We start from the raw sequence: 21,992 nt of genomic DNA, 5'->3' as shown, positions 1-21,992 counted from the left end.
GAACAAAGACAACTATTTACCAAAAGCAAGAAGTAGAAACTATCTGAGAAAATGGCAGAAGGGCTGACACACAGCAATCTACTTTGAGAGGCAAAGCTCTGCCAGAGGAGACTGGCAAGTTAGTAGATTTTTGCCTGAGTTCATTCACCCATCCTTGCAGCCCAAGTGGTAGAAGGTTGCTGCCTCACCAGGCTGGCTTAAAGGGTCAGGGCATGGAGTTTGGGGCTATAAAGTCAGCCAGTAAATTTGAGGAAGAGCTGCAGTGGCACGAACCCCAACATTTGTTTATGAAATTCATCCCAAACCCTTGGTTCATCTATGCATGGCACAGGGAAGACATCAGAGAAGATCCTGTAAAATCAGAGCAATTAGAAACCAAAAGAACTAAGCAGAGATTTCTGTTGATATCCACGGCAAGGGAGACAGACTTGGCAATTTGAGTCCAACCACAATATCTGTACACTAAAACACATGTTCAGAGGAACATAACAGACTCTAGAATCTCTATAACATATTGTTCATAATATACCGTATTCAATCAAAAAGTTTCTAGATAGGTGATGAAATGGAAAATGGTGACTCATATTTATGAAAACAAAAACAAAAATAATAAAAAACAGCCCTTGGGGGGCACCTGGGTATCTCATTCGTTTAAGCGTCCGACTTCAGCTCAGGTCATGATCTCATGGCTCATGAGTTAGAGCCACGCATGGGGTTCAGTGCTGACAGCTCAGAGCCTGGAACCTGCTTCAGATTCTGTGTCTCCCTCTCTCTGCCCCTCCCCTGCTCACACTCTGTCTCTCTCTGTCTTTAAAAAAAAAAACAAAAAAAAACAAACATTAAAAACAAACAAACAAAACAGTACTTAGGAGCCAAGCTAGAGATGACCCAGATGTTGCAATGAACAAATGAGGACTTTAAATAGGTATTAAAAATATTTTCAAGCACTTAGAGGAAATACATGCATGGAAGTTGACTAGATGGGGATCTTATTAAATATATGAAAAATAAAAAAACTACCAATGGACACTATAGAGTTGGAAACTATAATACTAAAATAAAACATCTGCTGGGTAGACAACAGCAGATCAGGGATGGCAAAAATGGGCAGTGTACTCAACGACAGACCAATACATTGTTCAATCTGAATAACAAAGGGAAGAAAGACTGAAGAAACATGAACAGAATTTTAGAGACTGAATGAGACATATCAAAGATTTCAATACTAAAAGGAAGAAAAGAAAACTAGGGCAGGAAAAAAAATACATAAAAACTTTCCATTTTCAAAGAAAGTATCAGTTTATAGATCCTGAAAGCTCAGTGAAACCCAAACAGAATAAATATTAAAAAACAAAATACACATTGGGCACCTCGGTGGCTCAGTCGGTTAAGTGTCTGACTCTTGGTTTCAGCTCAAGTCATGATCTCACAGTTTCATGGGATTGAGCCCCGCATCGGGCTCTGTGTTGGCAGTACAGAGCCTGCTTGGAATTCTCTCTCTCCCTTTCTCTCTCTGCCCCTCCCTCACTTGTGCTGTCTCTCTCTCTCTCTTTCTCTCTCTCTGAAAGTAAATAAATGGATAAAAATTAAAAAAACAAACAAACACACATCTAGTTACCTTGCAGTCAAACTATTGTAATAAAAAACTTTTTAAAACAAAATCTTGAAAACATTTTGCCAGAAAAAAGAAAACATACATGGGAAGACAACAAAATGAATTATTGCTGCTTTCACACCGGAAATAATACCAGCCAGGAACAATGGAAACTAATAAAGAGCTGGGGGAATGGGATTGATGAGAAAGAAACTGTCATCAGCCTAGAAGTATATACTCAGCTAAGCTGACCCACAGTTCCCGGGTTTGAGCCCCACTTTGGGCTCTGTGCTGACAGCTAAACCTGGAGCCTGCTTTGGATTCTGTGGCTCCCTCTTTCTCTGCCCTCCCCTGCTCACGGTCTCTCTCTCTCAAAAATAAATAAACATTAAATTTTTTTTAAATGAAGATGAAATAAATATTTTTTAGATAAGTAGGATCGAGAGAACCCATCACTAGCAAACCTGCATTACAAGAAATATAAAAATAAGTTCTTAAAATTGAAGGGAAATAATACCAGAAAGTAATCTGGATCTATAGGAAGGAATAAAGATCCTTAGAAATGGTAGACATATTTAAGAAAACTATAAATATTTATTCTTTTTTTTTCTTTTAATTCCTTAAAAGTCAAAGACAAAAAAGTTTTTTTAAAGGAAAATTGTAACACTGTGTTGTGGGAATTATATGATATGTAAATGCAGTGTTCATGACAACAATAACAGGATGGATGAAGGAATACATGGAACTACACTATGACAAGATTTCTATATTAAATATGAAATAGTACATTATTGACACTAGGTAGATTGTAAGAACTTATATCTGCATCTTGTAATCCACAGAGCAACTACTAAAAATATAACACAAATAGGTACAGTTAAAAAGGCAATAGAGGAATCAAAATTGGAAACTAAAACCTATGTGATTAACTCTCAAGGAAAAAAAAAGAAAAAAAAGTCAGGGAAAATGTTACAGAGGAACGACAATGACAGCACTAACTTAAAAAACAAAACAAAACAGATAAATAGAAAACACACAGCAACAAATTGGTCCTAAATTAAAAGTAAACGGACTAAGCACTCCCAAATGGACAATAATTAAAAAGAAGACTGTCAGGTTTGATTTAAAAAAAAAAAGTCACAGTTTTTATAACCTAACAGTTATTATAAAAAAATTATTATAAAAATTATATAACAAAGAAAAAGTCACAAATAGTTTGCAGAGAATGATACAAGAAGATAAACCATGCAAACACCAGTAGTAAGAAAGCTGAAATATTAGACAAATCAAACTGCAAGATAAGGAGAATTACCAGAGGAAGAAACATTTCATAATGTAAATAGGGTCAAGACATAATATTGATAAATGTGTATGTGCCTAACAGAGTCATAAAATACTGATAGAACTAAAGGGAAGAACAGACAAATTCACAAACATAACTGGAGATTTTAACACTGTTGGTACTTGGTAAACCAGCCAGACAAAAAAATCAGTGAGGATGGAGAAGATCTCAGTGATACCACCAGCCACCTTGACCAAACAGAAATTATAGAACAGTATATCCAACAGCTGCAAAACTTACATCTTCTGTAAATGTAAATGGAATTTTCACAAGCCTAATTTTCACTTAGGCTGATCCATAAAAAAAAATCTAAAAAAATTTGTAAAACGTGAAATCATGTAAGATATAGTCCCTGGTCATAACAAAACTAAATTACAAATCAATACAAAATTACGTATAGAGAAAATCCAGATATTTGAAACTAAAATCACTCACCACAAATTAACCAATCAGCCAAAAATGAAATCACAAAGGAAATTAGAAAATATATTTAAAAGAAATGATAATGAAAATAAAAGGCATTAAAAATTGGGTGCTGCTAAAGCAGTGCAGAGAGGAAAATTTATAGCATTCAAAGGTTTTAATAGAAAGGATGAAAGGCTTAAAATCAATGAATACATTTTCCAACTTACAGGTATGCAAATTAAACCAAAACAAAGTAAAAGAAAAAAAAGGGAAGAAAAATAAATGAAGAGTGAAAATCAGTGAAATTGGAAACAAACAACAGAGAAAACTGACAAAGCCAAAGTTGGTTCTTAGAAAAGTTAATAAAACTGGATGATGCTTATCAAGATATTACACGAAAGACAGAAAACATAATCTATATATTAGAAATAAAAGATGGAATGTTATGATAATCTCACTGTCATCAAAAGAATAAAGGAATTATCACAACCTCATGTTTATAGATTCAACATCTCAGATGAAATGGACAAATTTCTTAATAGACCTAAATTACCAAATTGATGAAATAGAAAACCTGAATACCAAAATATCTATCAAAAAATACACTTTAGGGGCACCTGGGTGGCTCAGTTGGTTAAGCGTCCGACTTCGGCTCAGGTCATGATCTCACGGTCCATGAGTTCGAGCCCCGCGTCGGGCTCTGTGCTGATAGCTCAGAGCCTGGAGCCCGTTTCAGAATCTGTGTCTCCCTCTCTCTCTGCCCCTCCCCTGTTCATGCTCTGTCTCTCTGTGTCTCAAAAATAAATAAACGTTAAAAAAAAAATTTAAAAAAAAATACACTTTACTATCAAATACCTCTCCACAAAGAAAATCCCAGACAATTTCACTAGTGAATTCTCTTAATTAAAGAAAAAAAAAAGGGTACCAAACTTTTAGAAAATAAAAGAGGAAGAGATACTCCCCAACTCATAGGATACCCAAGCCTGATAATAATATTATAAGGAAAAAAATATAGACAAATAGCCTCTATAAGTACGGATGTGGAAATCTTAACAAAATATTAACAAATCAAATCCCACAATGAAATATTCTACTGTGATCAACCAGATCTTATCCAGGAATGCTAAGTTTGACATATATACATACATACGTATCATCTCCACCTTTCTCTCTCTCTCTCTCTCTCTCTCTCACTCACACACACACACACACACACACACACACGAAAGGTAGGAGTTGAGGATGGTAAGAAAGTAAATGTCACCTTTCAAAATCTAGCTGAGACATTTGCAGGAAGGTAAGGTTGGGGGGGAAGAGGTGTGGTATCAGGCGAGAGTGTATACACAATTAAAGAGACTTGAGCATAGTAGAATGCGGATAGACACAGACCCCTCCAGTCTTTGACTTCCAGTGAAGAGCCAAAGGTTATAGACATAGAAGAGAGAAGAGCTGAACAAAAAATACATGAGAAATCCCTGAGGAGGTGGGCTTAAAGAAGATTCAGAGCATAGTCCGCAAGATCTTTATAATGAGAAATAGGGAACATTCGGATTATTAAAAATAGAAGTATCCAACGTACCCAGAAATAACATAAGAGTTTTATGTTATGGGCTATGTTATAATCAGTAAGGTGAATGTAGTCTTCTCAAGATCACCCAGCAATGTGGAAATACTTTATGACCCAGTGCTAAGAGACAAAGAAAAAGTAGGATACAAATTATGTTATGACAAGTATGCTAAAACAGCCTAGAGGGGAATAAGAATGATGAACATAGTTGTTATTAAATGGTGCGATTATGGGTTGATATTTCATTTGATTAAATCTTGTCATAATATGATGTTAGTTTAAAAACTTTAGGAATACCTTCTTCTTTTTTTTTTTTTTTTTTTTAATCAAGGGATGCAGAAATGCTAGCAGGGAGCATCTAAAGTTAGGTGTCAGTACCACTTTGAAGAGTGTTCCCTCAAAATTTCATCCAGAACATCAGAATGTGATCTTACTTGAAAACAAGGTGTTTGCAAAAGGAATTAGTGAAGATGAGAACATAGTGGATTAGGTGGGCCCTAAATCCAATGACTGGTGTCCTTTTAAGAGAAAAAGAGGGAAACACTGAGACACAGGGAAGAAGAGAAGGCCACATGATGATGACGGCAGGGATGGAAGTGAGGCAGCTCTAAGCCAAGGAGCACCAAAGACTGCTGGCAACCGACAGACGCTGGAAAAAACAAGGAAGAATTCTTCCCTGGAGCCTCCAGAGGGAACATGGCCCTGCCCATAACTTGATTTTGGACTTCTGACCTCCAGAACGGAGACAGTAAATTTCTGTTGTTTTAAGTCATCCAGTTCATGGCAATTTGTTACAGTAGCTACGGTAAACTGACACAAAACCCACGTGGGCAATTAGTTTTACTAAATATAAAAAAATAACAGTTCGATTACACCCTCTTTTCTTCTCCTGATTTCAGAACAAATTAGGAAATAGCACCTTGAGCTCAGATAGATTTATATCAAATTGTCGGCTTTACTGGTAAAGCTAAGCTACAAAGCCAGATTTGAGTCAGTAGCTTATTGTGCTCACACTTCCCCTCCGAATTGGAAGGATCCATCTGTTTAGTCCTAACATGAAGGAGGTCCTCCAGCTCCCTTTGTGCCGCCTCGAAGGGACCGGATCCTTACACGCACACCACCACAGAGGAGTGAGGAGAAAAAGAAAGAAGCTCAACCAGGTACCATTTAGTTCTTTTCCCTGATCTGCTAAGGCAGATTATGGAGAGCAAACATTCTTCCCATACTTACTCCTTCTGAACTGTTATGTGTAAGTTCACTAACCATAGTGAAAGGTGAAGAGAGGGGCCCAAGTGTTCTCCTCTAATAACAATACCTAGTGTACTCTCTGATGAAATCCTGAAGGATCACATTTACTGTATGCCCCCCAGATATGGGACATTGCCATGATCATTCAGTACACACTTGCTGAGGGGTGCCTGGGTGGCTCAGTTGATTAAGTGCCTGACACTTGATCTCGGCTCAGGTAGTATTCTCACAGTTCGTGAGATCAAGCTTTGCATTGGGGGCATTGTCAGTGCACAACCTGCTTCTGATTCTCTCTCTCTCCCTCTCTGCCTCTCCACCACATTCTCTCTCTCTCAAAATAAACAAATAAACATTTAAAAAATACACACACACACACACACACACACACACATATTTGTTGAGTGAATAAAACCAAATGAGTAAAATGACACTGGCTATACTCTTCTTAGCCATATGTTGTATAAGTCAAAGATATGTGACTAAAACTATAAATTAAAAAAAAATTAATGTTTATTTATTTTTGCTAGAGAAAGAGTGCAAGCAGGGGAGAAACAGAGACAGAGGGAGACAGAATCTGAAGCAGGCTCCAGGCTCTGAGCTGTCAGCATAAGCCCGACATGGGGCTCGAGCCCACAAACCATGAGAGCATGACCTGAGTTGAAGTCGGACACTTAACCGACTGAGCCACCCCAGGCACCCCTAAAACTATAAATTCTGAACAATTAAAGACAGACATTATTGCATAGACTCAAAAGTCTATGCAACTTCTTTTTTTCACATTTACTTTCCCTGAAATTGGATGGTGCATCTTATAATTACTGGTGGATTACAGATTCATTGTCAGAGTTTTCTTCTTTCTTAGCAGTACATAAAATAATGTTATATACATCTTTGTTATATCTTACAGTTGGAGCTTTAGATTCAATGGGATCCTGTATATTAAAAACATCTTTAAATTATTTCCTTGTCAAAATAAATCAAAATAAGTAATTTCTCTATCAAGTGCTGAAAAGAACATGTAACACACACACACACACACACACACACACACACACACACACACACACAAATTCTCTTCTTCATAATCAGATGCAAAGACCTGAGTTCAAGAACAAATTCAGCAGTTGCACAGTAGCACTAACCTCAGGATCTAGGTTTTCCGAGAATGCTTTTTTCTCAGCTTCTAGTTGTCCGTCATTTAGCGCTGGGAGGGGGGAAGGTGCAGAATGTGGCTCTAATTCTTCACGGAGAGCAGTTGTTTTACCTTCTCCTGGCCCATCTTTCTCCTCCTTGTGGCTGTGTGTTTTCAACATGCTCCGTGGCCGAGGTGAAGGCCTGAAGTGGTTGTCTGCTTCAAGGCTGCTGTTGTTTTCTGCCAAAAAATAAAGTGTTTTAAGGTGAGCATACCAAAAAAATGACCATGACTTCAATTACACCCTAAGGTGCCGCCATACTTCCCTCCTGTGTCCATGCACCTTGGCTCTCTTCCCTGGACAGTCCAGAAGCCCACAACCCTTCTCTACACAGAGCTCCAGGAAGCACAAATGAGCCATAGTTCAAAGTCAATTTTTTTTTTTTTTCAAAGTAGCTGCCATCCTGGAAGTAACTAGTTTAGTTTTGTGAGAAGTTGACTCTTCAAGTTTATGAACTCTCGTAGTCAAAAAAATAACAACTAAAAAACAAAACACCAACGGTGCCCCAGTTTCTGCCTCTATAACATGAGGGGGTTCATCCATAAACCTTGATTGAATGTCTGCTGTCAGGCCCTGAACACATTACTTACATTGCTGGACTTCATAATCAAGACAGTGACAAGGGCCCTGTCCAAGGATTTTACATGTTTGGAGGGGAGATGATTCTAAACAAAAGACATTGTAAGAGCCAGGTAAGTTGTGTTACAAGCATGAAGATGATGTGGGTACCGGGGACAGGAGTGTTACTCTCATTGGAGAGAGGAACGAAGAACTACATTTGTGAACTGTGTTCTTTTGAGTCCATAAAACTTCTCCATGGTTATTAAAGTGTCTGAGTTACTATTTCCTTTACTTCCAAGTTTAAAACGACAATGTAATGCTGATATACTTCCAGCCCTCAAAGGTAAGAAAGCGTTTTACGTCAACTTCTTGCTTAAATGTTACCTGTTCTACATATTCGTTTCTCCATTGTTCTACCAGTGCTTTCTTCTGACAAACTTCAAAACTGAAGTAATCAACACCTTCCTCCTCGTTAGCTATAAATGGGCTTATGAATGCCGCTAGAAGATTCCGTCACCATACCAAGCTGGCACCACTATAAATGTTTTATTGCCAATTTTAGCTATGTTCTCAACTCGGGCCAAATGTTCAAGCCATCCTGGATTCCTCCTCATGTTCCCCTTATGTCCAAAGCATCAGGACCCCCTGTTGAGTCTTCTTGCTAAATCTCTCTCTTACCCCACTTTCCACATCCCCGCCATCAGCAACTCATTTGCTCTCTCCTAGATTACTGCCTCAGAGATATTTACAAAATGCAAATCAGATCACATCACTCTTCCCCACAAAATTCCCCAATGGCTCCCCAGCATCCAATCCTACCGAATAAAAGCCTAATTGCCTCTGAACGGTATAAAAGGTCTCATGGTCTTCTGCCTGGCTACCAGCGCTGCCTTGTCTCCTGGTACACCCACTTTGTAGTCTATGTTCCTGAAATACTCGGCTCACTGCTCTCTTGGGGCTGCGCCACAGACCCTCCTGCTACCATACCTTTACCCAAGCTGATCCCTCTGCCTAGAATGTCCGCCTGCTGCTTCTTCTCCTGACAAATGCTTGCATGCCATTCGAGCCTCAGTGTAAGCGGAATATTATATAATGCCTGAAAGAAGGGGCTGAGTCAGTTTTTTTTACTGTGATAAGAACACTTAACAAGGGATCTTACCCTCTTAGCAAATTTTAAGTGCCTAATACAGTATTGTCAACTAAAGGATCCGTGTCGTACAGCAGCCCTCTAGAACGTTTCATCTTGCCTGAGGGAAACTTTACACCTGTTGAACAGCAAATGCCCTTTTCCTCTCCCCAAAGGCCGTGGCCACCACCATTCTACCTGCTCTCTGGATGAGTTTGTCTATTTAAGATATTTCATGTTTGAACCTTGGCTCTGACACTCATTGACACCATACTCTTACACAATCATATAACCTCCACATACCTCAGTTTTCCCGTCGGTAACATGAGTTAAGAATTCTTAAGGCACCTGTGGGACCTGAGTAAGAAAATACATATAAAGTGTATGGTACTCAGTGAACATTGATAACTCTGGTAAACTATTCCCTTCCTTTTTCTTTGTTTGTTTTTTGGTTTTGGTTTTGGTGTGTCCATCACTCCTGTTTTCTTTGGGGTAGTCTCTCCTCTTCTCCATCCTTGTGATTCTAGTGGATTAACAACTACCTCCTCTGTACCTCAGTAAGGGGGGGGGGGTCCGCAATGCACCCCACCCTCCCAGCATATCACAGAAACTTCATCTCCCCCGTCCACAGCAGGCGGTCAGGAGGTGAGTACTTTTCTATTTAGAGTTGGAGAATATACCTTTAAGATCACATGCATCTGTGAGGATACGATTTGGAGACTGCTAGTGGCATTCTTTCCTGCCAAGTGAAGGGATGGCTGAGACAAAGAGACCAAATGATTAAAAAACAAACAGACAAAAAACGACTGGACCAAGGGATGGAGTAACTGGGCCAGTGACAGGGGTGGGAGGAGAGAGTGAGAAGGTCTCGGAGTCAGGGAGGGAAGACAGAAGTGGAGAGAATCCAGATGACATAAAAGGACACTCTCTAAACTTAATCACACCTAAAGAGAGGTCTTCTGACATCCATGCTCAATTAAGTGATAAATTCCTCTTTCCACTGAACTCTGAGCTGAGTCATTTGCAACCAAGACTTCTGACTATGGGTACTATTATTTGTCAGTTATTACTATTATTGCCATTTCCAGGAAGACTTCCCTGATGCCCTCAAGTAAACTTAGGTGCCTACTTTCCTTAGATACCTTTTATATACTTTGCCATTCAATTGTAAAGTCTTTGCTATGGCTTAAATGTTTGTGTCTCCACCCTCCCCTCAAATTCTTAGGTTGAAATCCTAACCACAGAGTTGATGGCATTAGGAGGTGGGGCCTTTGGGAGGTGATCAGACCATGAGAGCGGAACTTTCATGAATGGGATTAGTGCCCTTATAAAAGAGGCTCCAGAGAGCTCCCTCACCCCTTCTACCACACAGAGATACGATAAGAAGTCTGAGACCCAGAAGAGGGCTCTGTCTCATCTGACCATGCTGGTACTGTGATCTCAGACTGCTAGCTTCCAGAACTGTGAGAAATAGGCTTCTGTTGTTTAAAAGCCATCCAGTCTATGGTGCTTTGCTACAGTGGCCCAAACGGACTATGACAGTCTTGGAGGATTGGTATTAGGTCTTTATAATGTCGTATTCTCAGTTATCATCACAGCACTTGTAACATTATGGAAATAAAACTATATTCACAATAAATATGTGTGGAGAAATAAATTGATCTGCTTATGAGCAAATGCTAAATAATAAAATAAATAATAAAAGCACTTAGAAAAGTGCTGAATTTCCACCAGATTGTTCTAAAGACTTCAAATATATAAACCCATTTAATTGTCTCAAACCTCTAGCGCAGGTTCAACTATTCTGCCCAATTCACAGACAAATAAATGAGGAACAAAGAGGTTGTACACCCATGATCATAAACTCTAGCTTGTGGGATTAAAGCAAGAGCACCCTGACTCTGAAGATCATGCCTTTAGTCATTTTAATGTTAAAATAAAAACAACATACCCTGTAAAAATTACTTTCTACAATCACTGTCCATGTGACATTTGCTTGAAGAAATGAGAGTCTACTTTTTCCAAAAGCCAAGCAAGAGCAAAGGAAACTTTCAGATTCTAATATTTTTATAAAGCATTAATTGCTACTCAGCAATGTCTCACCACATTAAAAATATTAAGGTCTAGGAGTGCTTGGGTGGCTCAGTCGGTTAAGTGTCCAATTTCAGCTCAGGTCATGATCTCGTGGTCCATGAGTTCAAGCCCCGAATCGGGCTCTGTGCTGACAGCTCAGAGCCTGGAGCCTCCTCTGGATTCTGTGTCTCCCGCTCTCTCTCTGTCCCTCCCCCACTCACACTCTGTCTCTCTCTGTTTCTCAAAAATGAAATGTTAAAATTTTTTTTTTAAATATCAAGTTCCAAATTTGTAAGAAAAAGAGTCTAAAAATTTAGAGAGGGATAAAGCTTAACCCGTGAACCACATTCTTTCTTTCAGGAATGAATCATTCATTTATTCATTAATACGTTAAAATACTTACTGAATTGTATATGCCAGGCACTGACCACTAGCCTCAATTTTTTTCTTCAATCTGAAGAGGCTAGGAATAATGACTTTAATATACTTTATACCACAATTCCACTTCTAGAAGTATTGTCAATTCAGAAAGAAAAAAATACTTCTATACATTTTCAAAGTGCTTTCTTTTATAATTAAATGTAAATGATTACCTGTTTTTGGTAACTAGTTTTACATTACATATAGCGAATTGCAAATGGCTAATGACTTTAAAAATAAGGTATTGCACATTTGTGTATAGTGTTTAGAATCCTGGTGCCATCTTGTGGTTTAAGAAAAGTATTTCTTTATTCATTTTAGCTTGTCACAGGTTTTTAAAAAAAAGGTATTAAATAGATGGATTATTGATGATTATCTACCATAAAGTTCTAATTATATGCTTCTATCTACATCAGACCAAATTTTAGCTTCTGTGTGTTTATACTTTCTTATTTACCTAATGAAAAGCTTTGCAGAGTCAAGACAAATAGGATAAATATAATCCATAAAAATAGACTTCCAAATTCACTAGGACTAGGAAACACTGTCTACTCAATCCTTCTTAAAGATCTCTCATGCATATTTCTTTCTGAACGGCTCTAACAAGTTCTCTCATAAAGAAATTACTTTAAAATTTCCATATTTCTGTGTTTTTCCAATGATACAAATGAACAAACTGTAGAATGTGTTTTGGGAAATGGTGAACTACAGGATATTTGCCAAGTTCCCTTATGTTCCCTTTCTCTTCATTTTTGATGCTATTCAGTACACTGGGAAGGTACATTTCAGCACTTTAATTCTGTTTCATTAGGCCTTGTGCTTATATTTTTGTAGACTTATATAGTTTCTCAGACACACTTCCATAGAGTCTCAAAATGATTCTGTAGAACAAGAAGAACAGGTTTCATCCTCCTCCTCATAAAGACAATAAGGCTTACCCTATTTGCCAAGGTCACCTGTAATTAACATACAGTGGCTTTTTTTCCTGCTCTGTTCATATCTTCTTATTTGAAGGTTAATGGGATATGTCTGAAATAAAGTTCTGTCTAATGTTACCAGTGATACCTAACAGGTGAAGTAGGAAGTATTTACCAGTACAGTATTTAATGATATAAAGGAAATAGACTTTTATGAAGGTAAGTATCAACGAATATTTTTTCTATAAAACAGGAAAAAAGGGCTAAATAACAGACACCAAAGCCTTAATCTTCTATGCCCATATTTTTGTGTGGTGGCTCGGGGGGCCTCCGAGAGTCTGGTTCTTTTTTTTTAATTTTTTTTTTTAATGTTTTATTTTTGAGACAGAGAGAGACAGAGCATGAACGGGGGAGGGGCAGAGAGAGAGGGAGACACAGAATCGGAAGCAGGCTCCAGGCTCCGAGCCATCAGCCCAGAGCCCGACTCGGGGCTCGAACTCACGGAGCGTGAGATCGTGACCTGAGCTGAAGTCAGACGCTTAACCGACTGAGCCACCCAGGCGCCCCAGAGAGTCTGCTTCTTGCTTCACATCATCTTCACTTCACTGTGCCTAGAGCTCAGTAGAATTGTGGAGAAACTACTATATTCCCAATCGCACCAGGAACTTCCCTTCAGGAAACTGAGTTTCAGTGGATTTTCCCAGGGAACAGAGAAACTAAATAGAGATTCTCTTTTCTGAAGGAAAGTTGGAGGTTTAAATAACAACACCAACAACAAAACCCTCTCCCTTCAAATACTCAAATGTCAGAAAATCTTCTGGCAAATGATGGCATGGAAATGATTGTTCGAAGGATTAGTTCTAATGCTGCTGTAACACTAATTTCTGGAGTGTAAAATGGATTAGAAAGGACTGCATTGCAGTCCACCCCTGAAAACAAACCTGAAGCCCAAAGGCCTCGCAAGGCTTGAGAAGCTTCGGGAGCCACAGTCGTGAATGACAAGGTACTCTGTCTGACCTTCTAAAAGGCACCAGCATAGATGCAAGACTGACATACAACTGGATGCCAGAACTATATGTTTTATAAATCCATTACTTTGGTTTATAAGTCTAAAATTACAGGAGCGCCTGGGTGGCTCAGCCAGTTATGCAACCGACTTCGGCTCAGGTCATGATCCCACCGTTCAGTGAGTTCCAGGCCTGCGTTGGGCTCTGCGCTGACAGCTCAGAGCCTGGAGCCTGTTTTGGATTCTGTGTCTCCCTCTCTCTCTGTCCCTCCCCCGCTCATACTCTGTCTCTCTGTCTCTCAAGACTGAATGAAAGTTAAAAAAAAAATCGAAATTACAAAGGTAAGTCTATTTCTTAAATATTTACTAGCTACCATATAAAGATATTTTGTGATTATCTGAAAATAAGTTTATAAGAACTGCGATTACACCAACGTAACAAATTACCTGAAGATGTGCTTTTGACTGGGAGAATCCTGGGTTTAGGTTTCATTTTAATTTTGTCCTTTTCAATTTCCTGGTCTTCACTTTGAGATTCAGGTAAGGGAGCTCCAACCACATCTCCACAACCACCAGGTGCCATGTCCTCATCATTTTTGGCAGAGAAAGCTGGCTCTTCTTTTGTCATGTCAATGTTTGATTTCTTGGTTTTCAAAAAAGATAGTTTTGGGGAATTCTTTTCTTCATCATCTGATAAATGGAAATCATTCATTTTTTTCTTATCTGAATTTTCATCTACTGAGGTATCAGAAAAATCACCTAAGGAAACTGAAAAATGGGAGAGAAAAACTGTTTTCCACAGTCTTTTTTAAAGTTGTGAAGTTTACATTAATCAAAAAGACAACCTTAAAAACTAATCTTTAAGGTTGTAAAATGAACTTACAGCTAGAATGGATGCAAGTCTGCTTTACCAACAGGTCTGCAGTTCTAAGACACAGCTAACTTAGGGAGTTTTTGTCGGTATTGATGAAATAAAAATTTCAATTTCATTAATTTATTCAAAACATACTTACTGAGTGTGAAGAGTGTGCCAAGCCCTACACTCGCTCTGAGAATCATCCAAAGGTCCCGCAAAATAACAATGACATGGGATATTTAAGCTGGGTTTTGGACTGTAAAGCTTTTATCTGCAAATGACGTCATTATATAAAATCAAGAACATTGATAAGTGAAAGAATTTTACTGGTTATTTGCTAATTATATTTTTTTCCATAAAAATTTCAGAACTACAATTTCATGCATACCAGAGTATTAGCTTTTACTATGAGAAGGTTGATAAAGAATGCTAACTTAACTATATAGCAATGATTTAACTATTATTCTGATTATTTTTAAAGACAATATCAAGAGCTATTCACTGAATATTAAAGTATAATACACTGACTTGTGAGGTTGTAATTATGTGTCTTTACACTTGAAACCTAAAATGCTAATATTTTTACATAATCAAAGAACCAAATTAAAATACCAGTGCCGATATGCTAGGCTTTTAAAACAGAGCCCCTATTATAGCCAAAAAATCTGACTTATAAAAAGCATTACAAAAGTGATTCTGATGTGCACCAAAGTTTAGTTCCACAGGCCCTAGTTTTCAATTCGCTGGAGGGTCTCATAGGGTCAACACTCGTGTCCAACATGGTTTACAACTGACAGACATCCTTTCACTGCAAACCTATCAATTAATTTACATTTTCAGTATACACGCTCAGAAATAAACAAAGACAATCCTACAACTTCTTAAAAGTTCTGAATGGCTTTTTACTCATTAAAAAGTTGGAAATTTAAAACCAGTGTATTTATAGGTATTTTTTTAACGTAAGTGATTGTTTTTGTAGGGATGGGCTAAATGCAACTAAAGAAGCAAAAAAAGGACAAGTGGTTTACTTTTGCATATTCACACATACCAATCTCATCACTGTCAAAGTCATCAGAGTATTCAGAACTTCTTTGCCTGGCTGAGCGGGCTGTAATTGCTTTTATTAGCTCATCCTGAAACGAGACAATTAAGATTAATTTCCACCCAAACAGAGAAGTCTCATATTTAGAATTAGTTATTTAAACAAATAATGCTTGATTAACTGCTTTCAAACCCAGGTTTCATTCATATAACACATAATCCTTATGCCATGCACCCAAACCCTCAGACTCCATTGTAACACCACCGACAAGATCCCTCTCCTCATGGAGCTTACAGTTAAATCGGAGGAAACAGGCAATATCAAATAAATGAAATACAGGCTGTAATCAGGGTGGGAGAATAATAAACAAGGCAGGACTCAATTTATACAGGATTTATTACACACTGGCATTTTGGAAGAAACTGGTCCTTTTTGTGATCTTTTGTTTTAGCATATTGTGGTAATACATGTAATCCATACGGCAAACTTAGAAGCTGAGTTCAAAATTGCAGTGACTAGACAGAGAAAACTGAAATGGTATTATGTCACAACAGAAAAAAAAAAAAAACTTACATGCAAATTTAAAGTTGCTATATAACTTAACTTTTAAAAGCTGATTTAAAATTTCAAAAGATAGTATACTAGTCTGAAAGCCACACAGAAGAGTTGGTAACACTGGAGCCCACATATGATCTCCAAAGGAAATGCAAAATCTCCAAAGGAAGGTAGGATTTCCTCCTGCATTTTACAGGGTCATTCCTAGAATCATTTTGAGTCCATCGTTACAAATACAGAGTTAACCTTGTCAAGTCACTCAAAATAAAAAAGGTTTGAAATACTTTACCTGGAAAGTAGTCCTTTTCGTGACTTTTGGACTCTTTGTATAAGCCAAAGTTGTGCTAAAAACTTCATCAGACATAGTGTTTCTTTCTTTTTTTCTTTTTTAAATCTTTATAAAATGGCTAATAGGCAAGGGAAATAATTCAAATTCTGATGGTGCCTGAAATATACAAAAAGAAATCAGACTTTTTTGCACATTTGAGAATTTCTATTACTACCCGTTAGTGCAAAGAGAAAAAAAGAGCCAACAAAAAACAATTGAGAAAAGCATCTCATATGAACATTAAGCTAATAATCACTTAAATATGTAGAGTTCTTCTAAAGAAATATAAAATTCTCACCAGTTTGTTATCAAAGAAAAGTCAAATTGAAGTTATCCTAAAATTATTTTGCAATTATTTTAAGGATGATCAAATAAATGACTGCAACAGGTTAATATGATAAAATGTTGCCAATTAAAATACAATATCTTATTCACCTCTCTTCCATCCCCAAAGTATAACATTGTCCAAGAAAGAGCCATACCTTATTTAGAAAACTACCAAGGAGACTGGCAGCATAAAAGATACACCCAAGAGCGCTACCAAAAAAGCAAAACAAAACAAAAACAAAAACAAAAACAAAAACAAAAAAACCTTGCGTACAGTTCTAGTGAAAGACAAAGATCATAATGCTAAACTGCAATAGCGATATTTTTTTCCAGTCGCTCTTCCTTCCCATAAAAGTGCTAATAGGGCGAGCTAAAAACAAAACGAAGCCTCCGTGATAGGCAGCATTAAAATCACTGCACAAGTGGGCCCGTGAACCTTTCTCGTGCTAGGAGTGGAGGTTCGGGCCTCCGTCACCCTGCCATCCACTGCAGCGCGCGGCCGGGAACCGCTCTTGCCAGGCCAGGTGGCAACCGGGTCCCCGCCGGCTCCGCACTGCACCGCGCCGACAGACAGCCCAGGTCCCAGCACTCGACCGGCCCGTGCACACCGAACGCTGTCCCAGTCCCCTTCCTCCGAGACCCCGGGACCCGTGTTCTGTACCCACCCAGCCGATCCTGCGGTGAGCTCCCCGCTACCCTAGGGACTGAGCGCCTGGCCTTGGGCAAGAGCCTCTCGCCAGGGCCTGGGCCTGCCGGCTCTTGGAGACTGTCACTGATCTGAGGAAAGAGGAGGGACTAAAAGCGGAGATGGGAGGAGGTTGCTAGGAAACAGCGTCTCTGGGAGGAAGTGACTTCCTCACCGCCAGGTCTCTCGGGTACCCGACACCGCTCTTCCGCCTTACGCGTCGCTGGGGCAACCGCCCAGACGGAGGAAATGACGTCACCCCTTTGGGTCCTGGGGAAAGGGTGCATTAAAGCCTACTGTGCTACTGCAGTTGCCTAGGAGACAGGACCCCCCAGGCTCCCACCCGGGACCAAGCCATGCGCTTGCTAGAGGACTGAGAGCCCTTACCTCCACCTGTTTAAGTCAAAGCAGAATCACCGTTTTGTCAGAGTTAGGATTTGAAGTTTTGCGAACCGGAGTAGTGTACTGACAGATGGGACAGAATAGCTACAGAGAGACATTTGCAGACTGAGACCAACTGCCCCCATTGAATCCTGGCACTCCTTCTCTATACCCGTGAGATGTCATGCAAATTTTGCCGCCCCCCCACCCCGTTTCCTCTTCTGAAAAAGGAAAAAGCCACTTTAGAGGGTTGCTGTGAGTATTGAATGAAATAATGTAGGTGGAACACCTGCAAGAGGCCTGAGATGGCCTTCAGTCAATATTAGATACACTTTTTATGCAACAGACACAAAGTCCCTTGTGCACACAGCTGAAAACCCATTCCAAGTGTTTCTTTCATGGAAAGTGCCCCCCCCCCCCCTCCTTTGTATACGAAGTGGATGGATAATCTGGTTAAAATCAAGCCAGGCAATGAACAAAATAGTCTCATAGACTGGGGGACCACATTCTGCTGAAGTAACCAATATAGACATCACTTAGTACAGCAAATCCTTAAACAAACGAAAGACAGAAGCAATTCTTTAAAGACTTCGAAATAACATGATTTCTACTATTTTTTATTTTTTTTTTAAATTTTAGTGTTTATTTATTTTTGAGAGAGAATGTGAGTGGGGGTAGGGACAGAGAGTGTGGGAGACACAGAATCTGAAGCAGCAGCAAACAGCCTGACTTGGGCCTCCAACTCTTCCATTGAGATCATGACCTGAGCCAAAGTCAGCCAGTTAAGTGACTGATTGACCTAGGTGCCCCTCTACTATTTTTAACTTAAAAAAGACTTAGTCCTTGCTAAATTGTCCAAATGAATTCCCTGACTAGAAATTAAACTTGTTCCTGGTATTTTCCCCATATCTCTAAGGTTTATTAATTTTTTACTTATGCAACAATTATTTACAAATAAATCACATTGAGATTTTATTTATTTATTTATTTATTTATTTATTTATTTATTTATGTATTTATTTATGTATTTATTTTAGATAGAATGGGGGAGAGGAGCAGAGGGAGAAAGAGAGAGAAAATCCCAAGCAGGCTCTACACTCAGTACAGACCATGACAGGGGTGGGCAGGGGTTGATCCCATGACCTTGGGACCATGACCTGAGCCGAAATCAAGAGTCAGGTGCTGAACCCACAGAACCACCCAGGTGCCCCCAGATATGTATTTAATAAATTAATGTATTGAAAGCTAAATGTGCATCACAAGAACTAGGAAATTTAAAGACTATACTTTTAACAATATTTACAAGGCAACTTTAAAAATATTGTGCTCTGTTCATAGTCTACTTGTGTGGAAAACTCAGTTTGATCAATATTTCTTTAAGTTTGATGTTTTCAAATATTTTTGTGTCTTTGCATAAGAGAAATATTATCCATTCTTACCAGTTACTGTTAACTTTCTATTTCATATAAGTTATGGATAAACAAATATGATTCCATCATGGTACCCGTGCCCACAGTAAGAACACAGCATGCACATTGTCCCACTATGTGAAGTCCTTATTTTTCATGTTATATATTTATATTCATTCAAAAAAACTCTGCTCATTTTTTATCCATTGAGCTAATATATAGTTTTCACTTAGATGTAATTTAAGAAAGCAAAATTCATGTGGCACCTGGGTGGCTCAGTCGGTTAAGTATCTGACTCTTGATTTCTGCTCAGGTCATGATCTCACTGTTTGTGGGATTAGAGCCCTGCATCAGGCTCTGTGCACAGAGTCTGCCTGGGATTCTCTCTCTCCCTCTCTCTCTGTCCCTTCCCCTCCCCTCAAAAATAAATAAATAAACTTAAAAAAAGAAAAAGAAAAGAAAATTCATGAAAAATATTAGTGAAAATAACCTTTAAGAAAAGATCATTGGGGCTATTGGGTGGCCCAGTCAGTTATGCGTTTGGCTTTGGCTCCGGTCATGATCTTGCAGTTCGTGAGTTCGAGCCCCGCATCGGGCTCTGTGCTGACAGCTCAGAGCCTGGAACCTGTTTCAGAATCTGTGAGTCCCTCTTTCTCTGCCCCTCACCCGCTAACACTGTCTCCTCTGTCTCTCAAAAAATAAATAAATGTTTAAAAAAATTTAAAAAAAAGAAAAGATCCTGTCCTTTCCACAGTACCCACTAGATTTTTATTTTCAACTTAGTACAAAATAATTAATAAACAATATTAAGCTATCCTTTACAAAGCTACAGCAAACAAAGACAGTTAACCTGAACTTATTGTACGCAAGACGTAAAGCACAGTATTTTTCTATTACCTTAAGCTGCAGAATATTATGTACTTTATCAATATTTTCAGGTAGCTTCAGTATAATATGTTAATAACAACATGATACCTGAATTAATACTATTATTTTTATCTAACACAGTTTGCAATAAATACACAATTGTTTAATGAACTCATGAATAAACACATAGCATTTTAAACTGAAAAATAATTTTTGAAGCATTCCAAAACAAGATCACATATATTCAATTAAAAAAAAAATAAATACAACACTGCAACACACAAAACTTCTGTAGCTCATGTAACATTTTTTTTTCATTTTCCAAAATACATTTGATCTCAGACATATTTGCTTTGCAAATATTTTTTGAGTTTATGCCCTTTTCATTGTTCAGCCTTGCCTTCACTCATCCATTCATGTATTCAGTAGGTACACCCATGTCAATAACATTCTTGGTCAGATTTTGGAAGTTCAAATGTAAACCAGACTAGAGTTCTGCCTAGGGATCTTACAGACCAGAGATAGCTGGAAGGTTGGGCAAACAGGGGTGATTTTACATCATGCTAATTTCTCTGTAGAAGTACAAAGAGAGATGCTGTCCGGAAAGAGCAAAGAATTCTTCCTGGAGACACAAAGTTTTCAAAGAGAAATTAAGCGTGAGTTGATTAATGAGTTTAGGAGAAAAGGAAGGATCAGAAGTATATTTTAAGCAGAAGAAATGGTCATTGAATGTGGAGTCTATCTCATTGTAGATTCCAGCGTTTGAACAAAGTGATAGTGTGCCCCCTTTTGGGTGACAAAGAGAATGAGATCTATTTTCAATCAAGAAGCATCTGAGGAGTGACTCTTTTTTCAAAAGTTCCCTGCCCTCTCCTCAGCAGGCAAATTATTTATTGTCTTGGGACTGGCAGCACAAGTTAGAAAGAGACAAAGGATCTTGTACTCACAGCTGGCCCTGGGTGAATAAATGAAGCACCTGTCTGGCATTCTGAGAAGCGTGCTACAAAAAGCAAATCCCCTTCCATGTCAATTGATAAAAGACTATATTTACATTAAACACTGAGTGCGCAGGGCAGAAAGGAATGAGAGGAAGCACCCAGATACAAGTGCATTTCTCAAAATGCAGCTTGTGGGGTGAGAACTTAACAGAAGGGAAGTATTCGAATCTTGATGAAAAACAGCCATGACCAGCCAAGACTTATATGCTGATTAAAAGTGATTTTAAGTGATTAAAATTGATTAAAAGGGCTTATCAGCTGCTGATGAGTGAGGGAAGCTGGCCATTTTTAGTCAAATATACCAGCATTATACATGCCTACGATGTTACTTATACATCTTACTTACTTATACATCTTACGATGTTCCTGAAGTTTTAAGAAGTCTTCAGTTTTGGTAACGTTTCAAAGACAGAACTCAATTATTCCTACTTCCGAAGTTGAGCTAGTGTGTTCTTTCTTTCCTGATCTGTTAGCCCACAAGGTGTAAGGTAGTTTTACATGTCATCTTCCAACTGTAGCTCCCTTTTCATGTACGTTTTCGGAACTGCTCAAAACCTTCCTGCTTTGTGCACCTTCTCTCTAAGACAAATCTGGTTTAGGGGTAGAAAAGACAAAAAAAATTTTTTTTGCACAAAAATTTTGTGAGTTTTTGTAGAATTAAGACGCGGCATTGAGGAAAGCCCAGGCATTGCTCGGTCAGAGTCTCCTTGTAAAAGATCACCCCTTTCAGGATTTTCAAAGAGAGGCCAGAATCCAGCTGGGGATAACGTAAGACAAATTCTTCACACTATACAGAAAACCTAATTTTGCTTTAGCGTTGCACTCCTGCAAGAATGTAATTTTTCTTTGTTTTTCTCCTTTGGGAAGTCTTTTCCAGAAGGGAAGAGAAATCCCATGGCATGCATTAGTAACCTACTTCCAAAAGATGGCAGCAAAGGATTTAGCACCAGGGAATACAACAGGAACATAACCGTTAATATTTTGGAGCTATTTTATTATGCTTAGAGTGATTAAAAATTACATTGAAAAATAAACCACTTTTAAAATAATTTTCATGAGGCTTATTGAATGATCAGCTTTTTCCTTATGTTG

At 38.4% G+C, this 21,992-nt stretch overlaps 1 protein-coding gene across 3 annotated transcripts in view; it reads right to left on the bottom strand.

Moving 5' to 3' along the window:
- MAP9 (microtubule associated protein 9) overlaps positions 1-17,357 on the bottom strand; it is a 37,869-nt gene extending 20,512 nt beyond the window's left edge. For 2 of the 3 annotated variants that reach the window (XM_019441177.2, XM_019441178.2), the window contains exons 1-5: positions 17,226-17,357; positions 16,195-16,350; positions 15,357-15,441; positions 13,900-14,220; positions 7,299-7,528 (exon numbers count right to left, since the gene is read on the bottom strand). In XM_019441177.2, coding sequence (XP_019296722.2) covers positions 7,299-7,528; positions 13,900-14,220; positions 15,357-15,441; positions 16,195-16,269 — 711 coding nt within the window. In that variant the 5' untranslated portion in view covers positions 16,270-16,350; positions 17,226-17,357. The remainder of the gene's footprint in view (positions 1-7,298; positions 7,529-13,899; positions 14,221-15,356; positions 15,442-16,194; positions 16,351-17,225) is intronic. The other variant, XM_019441179.2, reaches the window with a different exon arrangement.
- Positions 17,358-21,992: the final 4,635 nt, after the last annotated feature.

Source organism: Panthera pardus, unplaced genomic scaffold, assembly GCF_024362965.1.
Source record: "Panthera pardus isolate Hobbes unplaced genomic scaffold, ASM2436296v1 HiC_scaffold_13, whole genome shotgun sequence".
Classification (NCBI taxonomy): Eukaryota; Metazoa; Chordata; class Mammalia; order Carnivora; family Felidae; genus Panthera; species Panthera pardus.
Note: the sequence above shows the minus strand (reverse complement) of the source record. Positions and strands in the feature narration are given on the sequence as shown.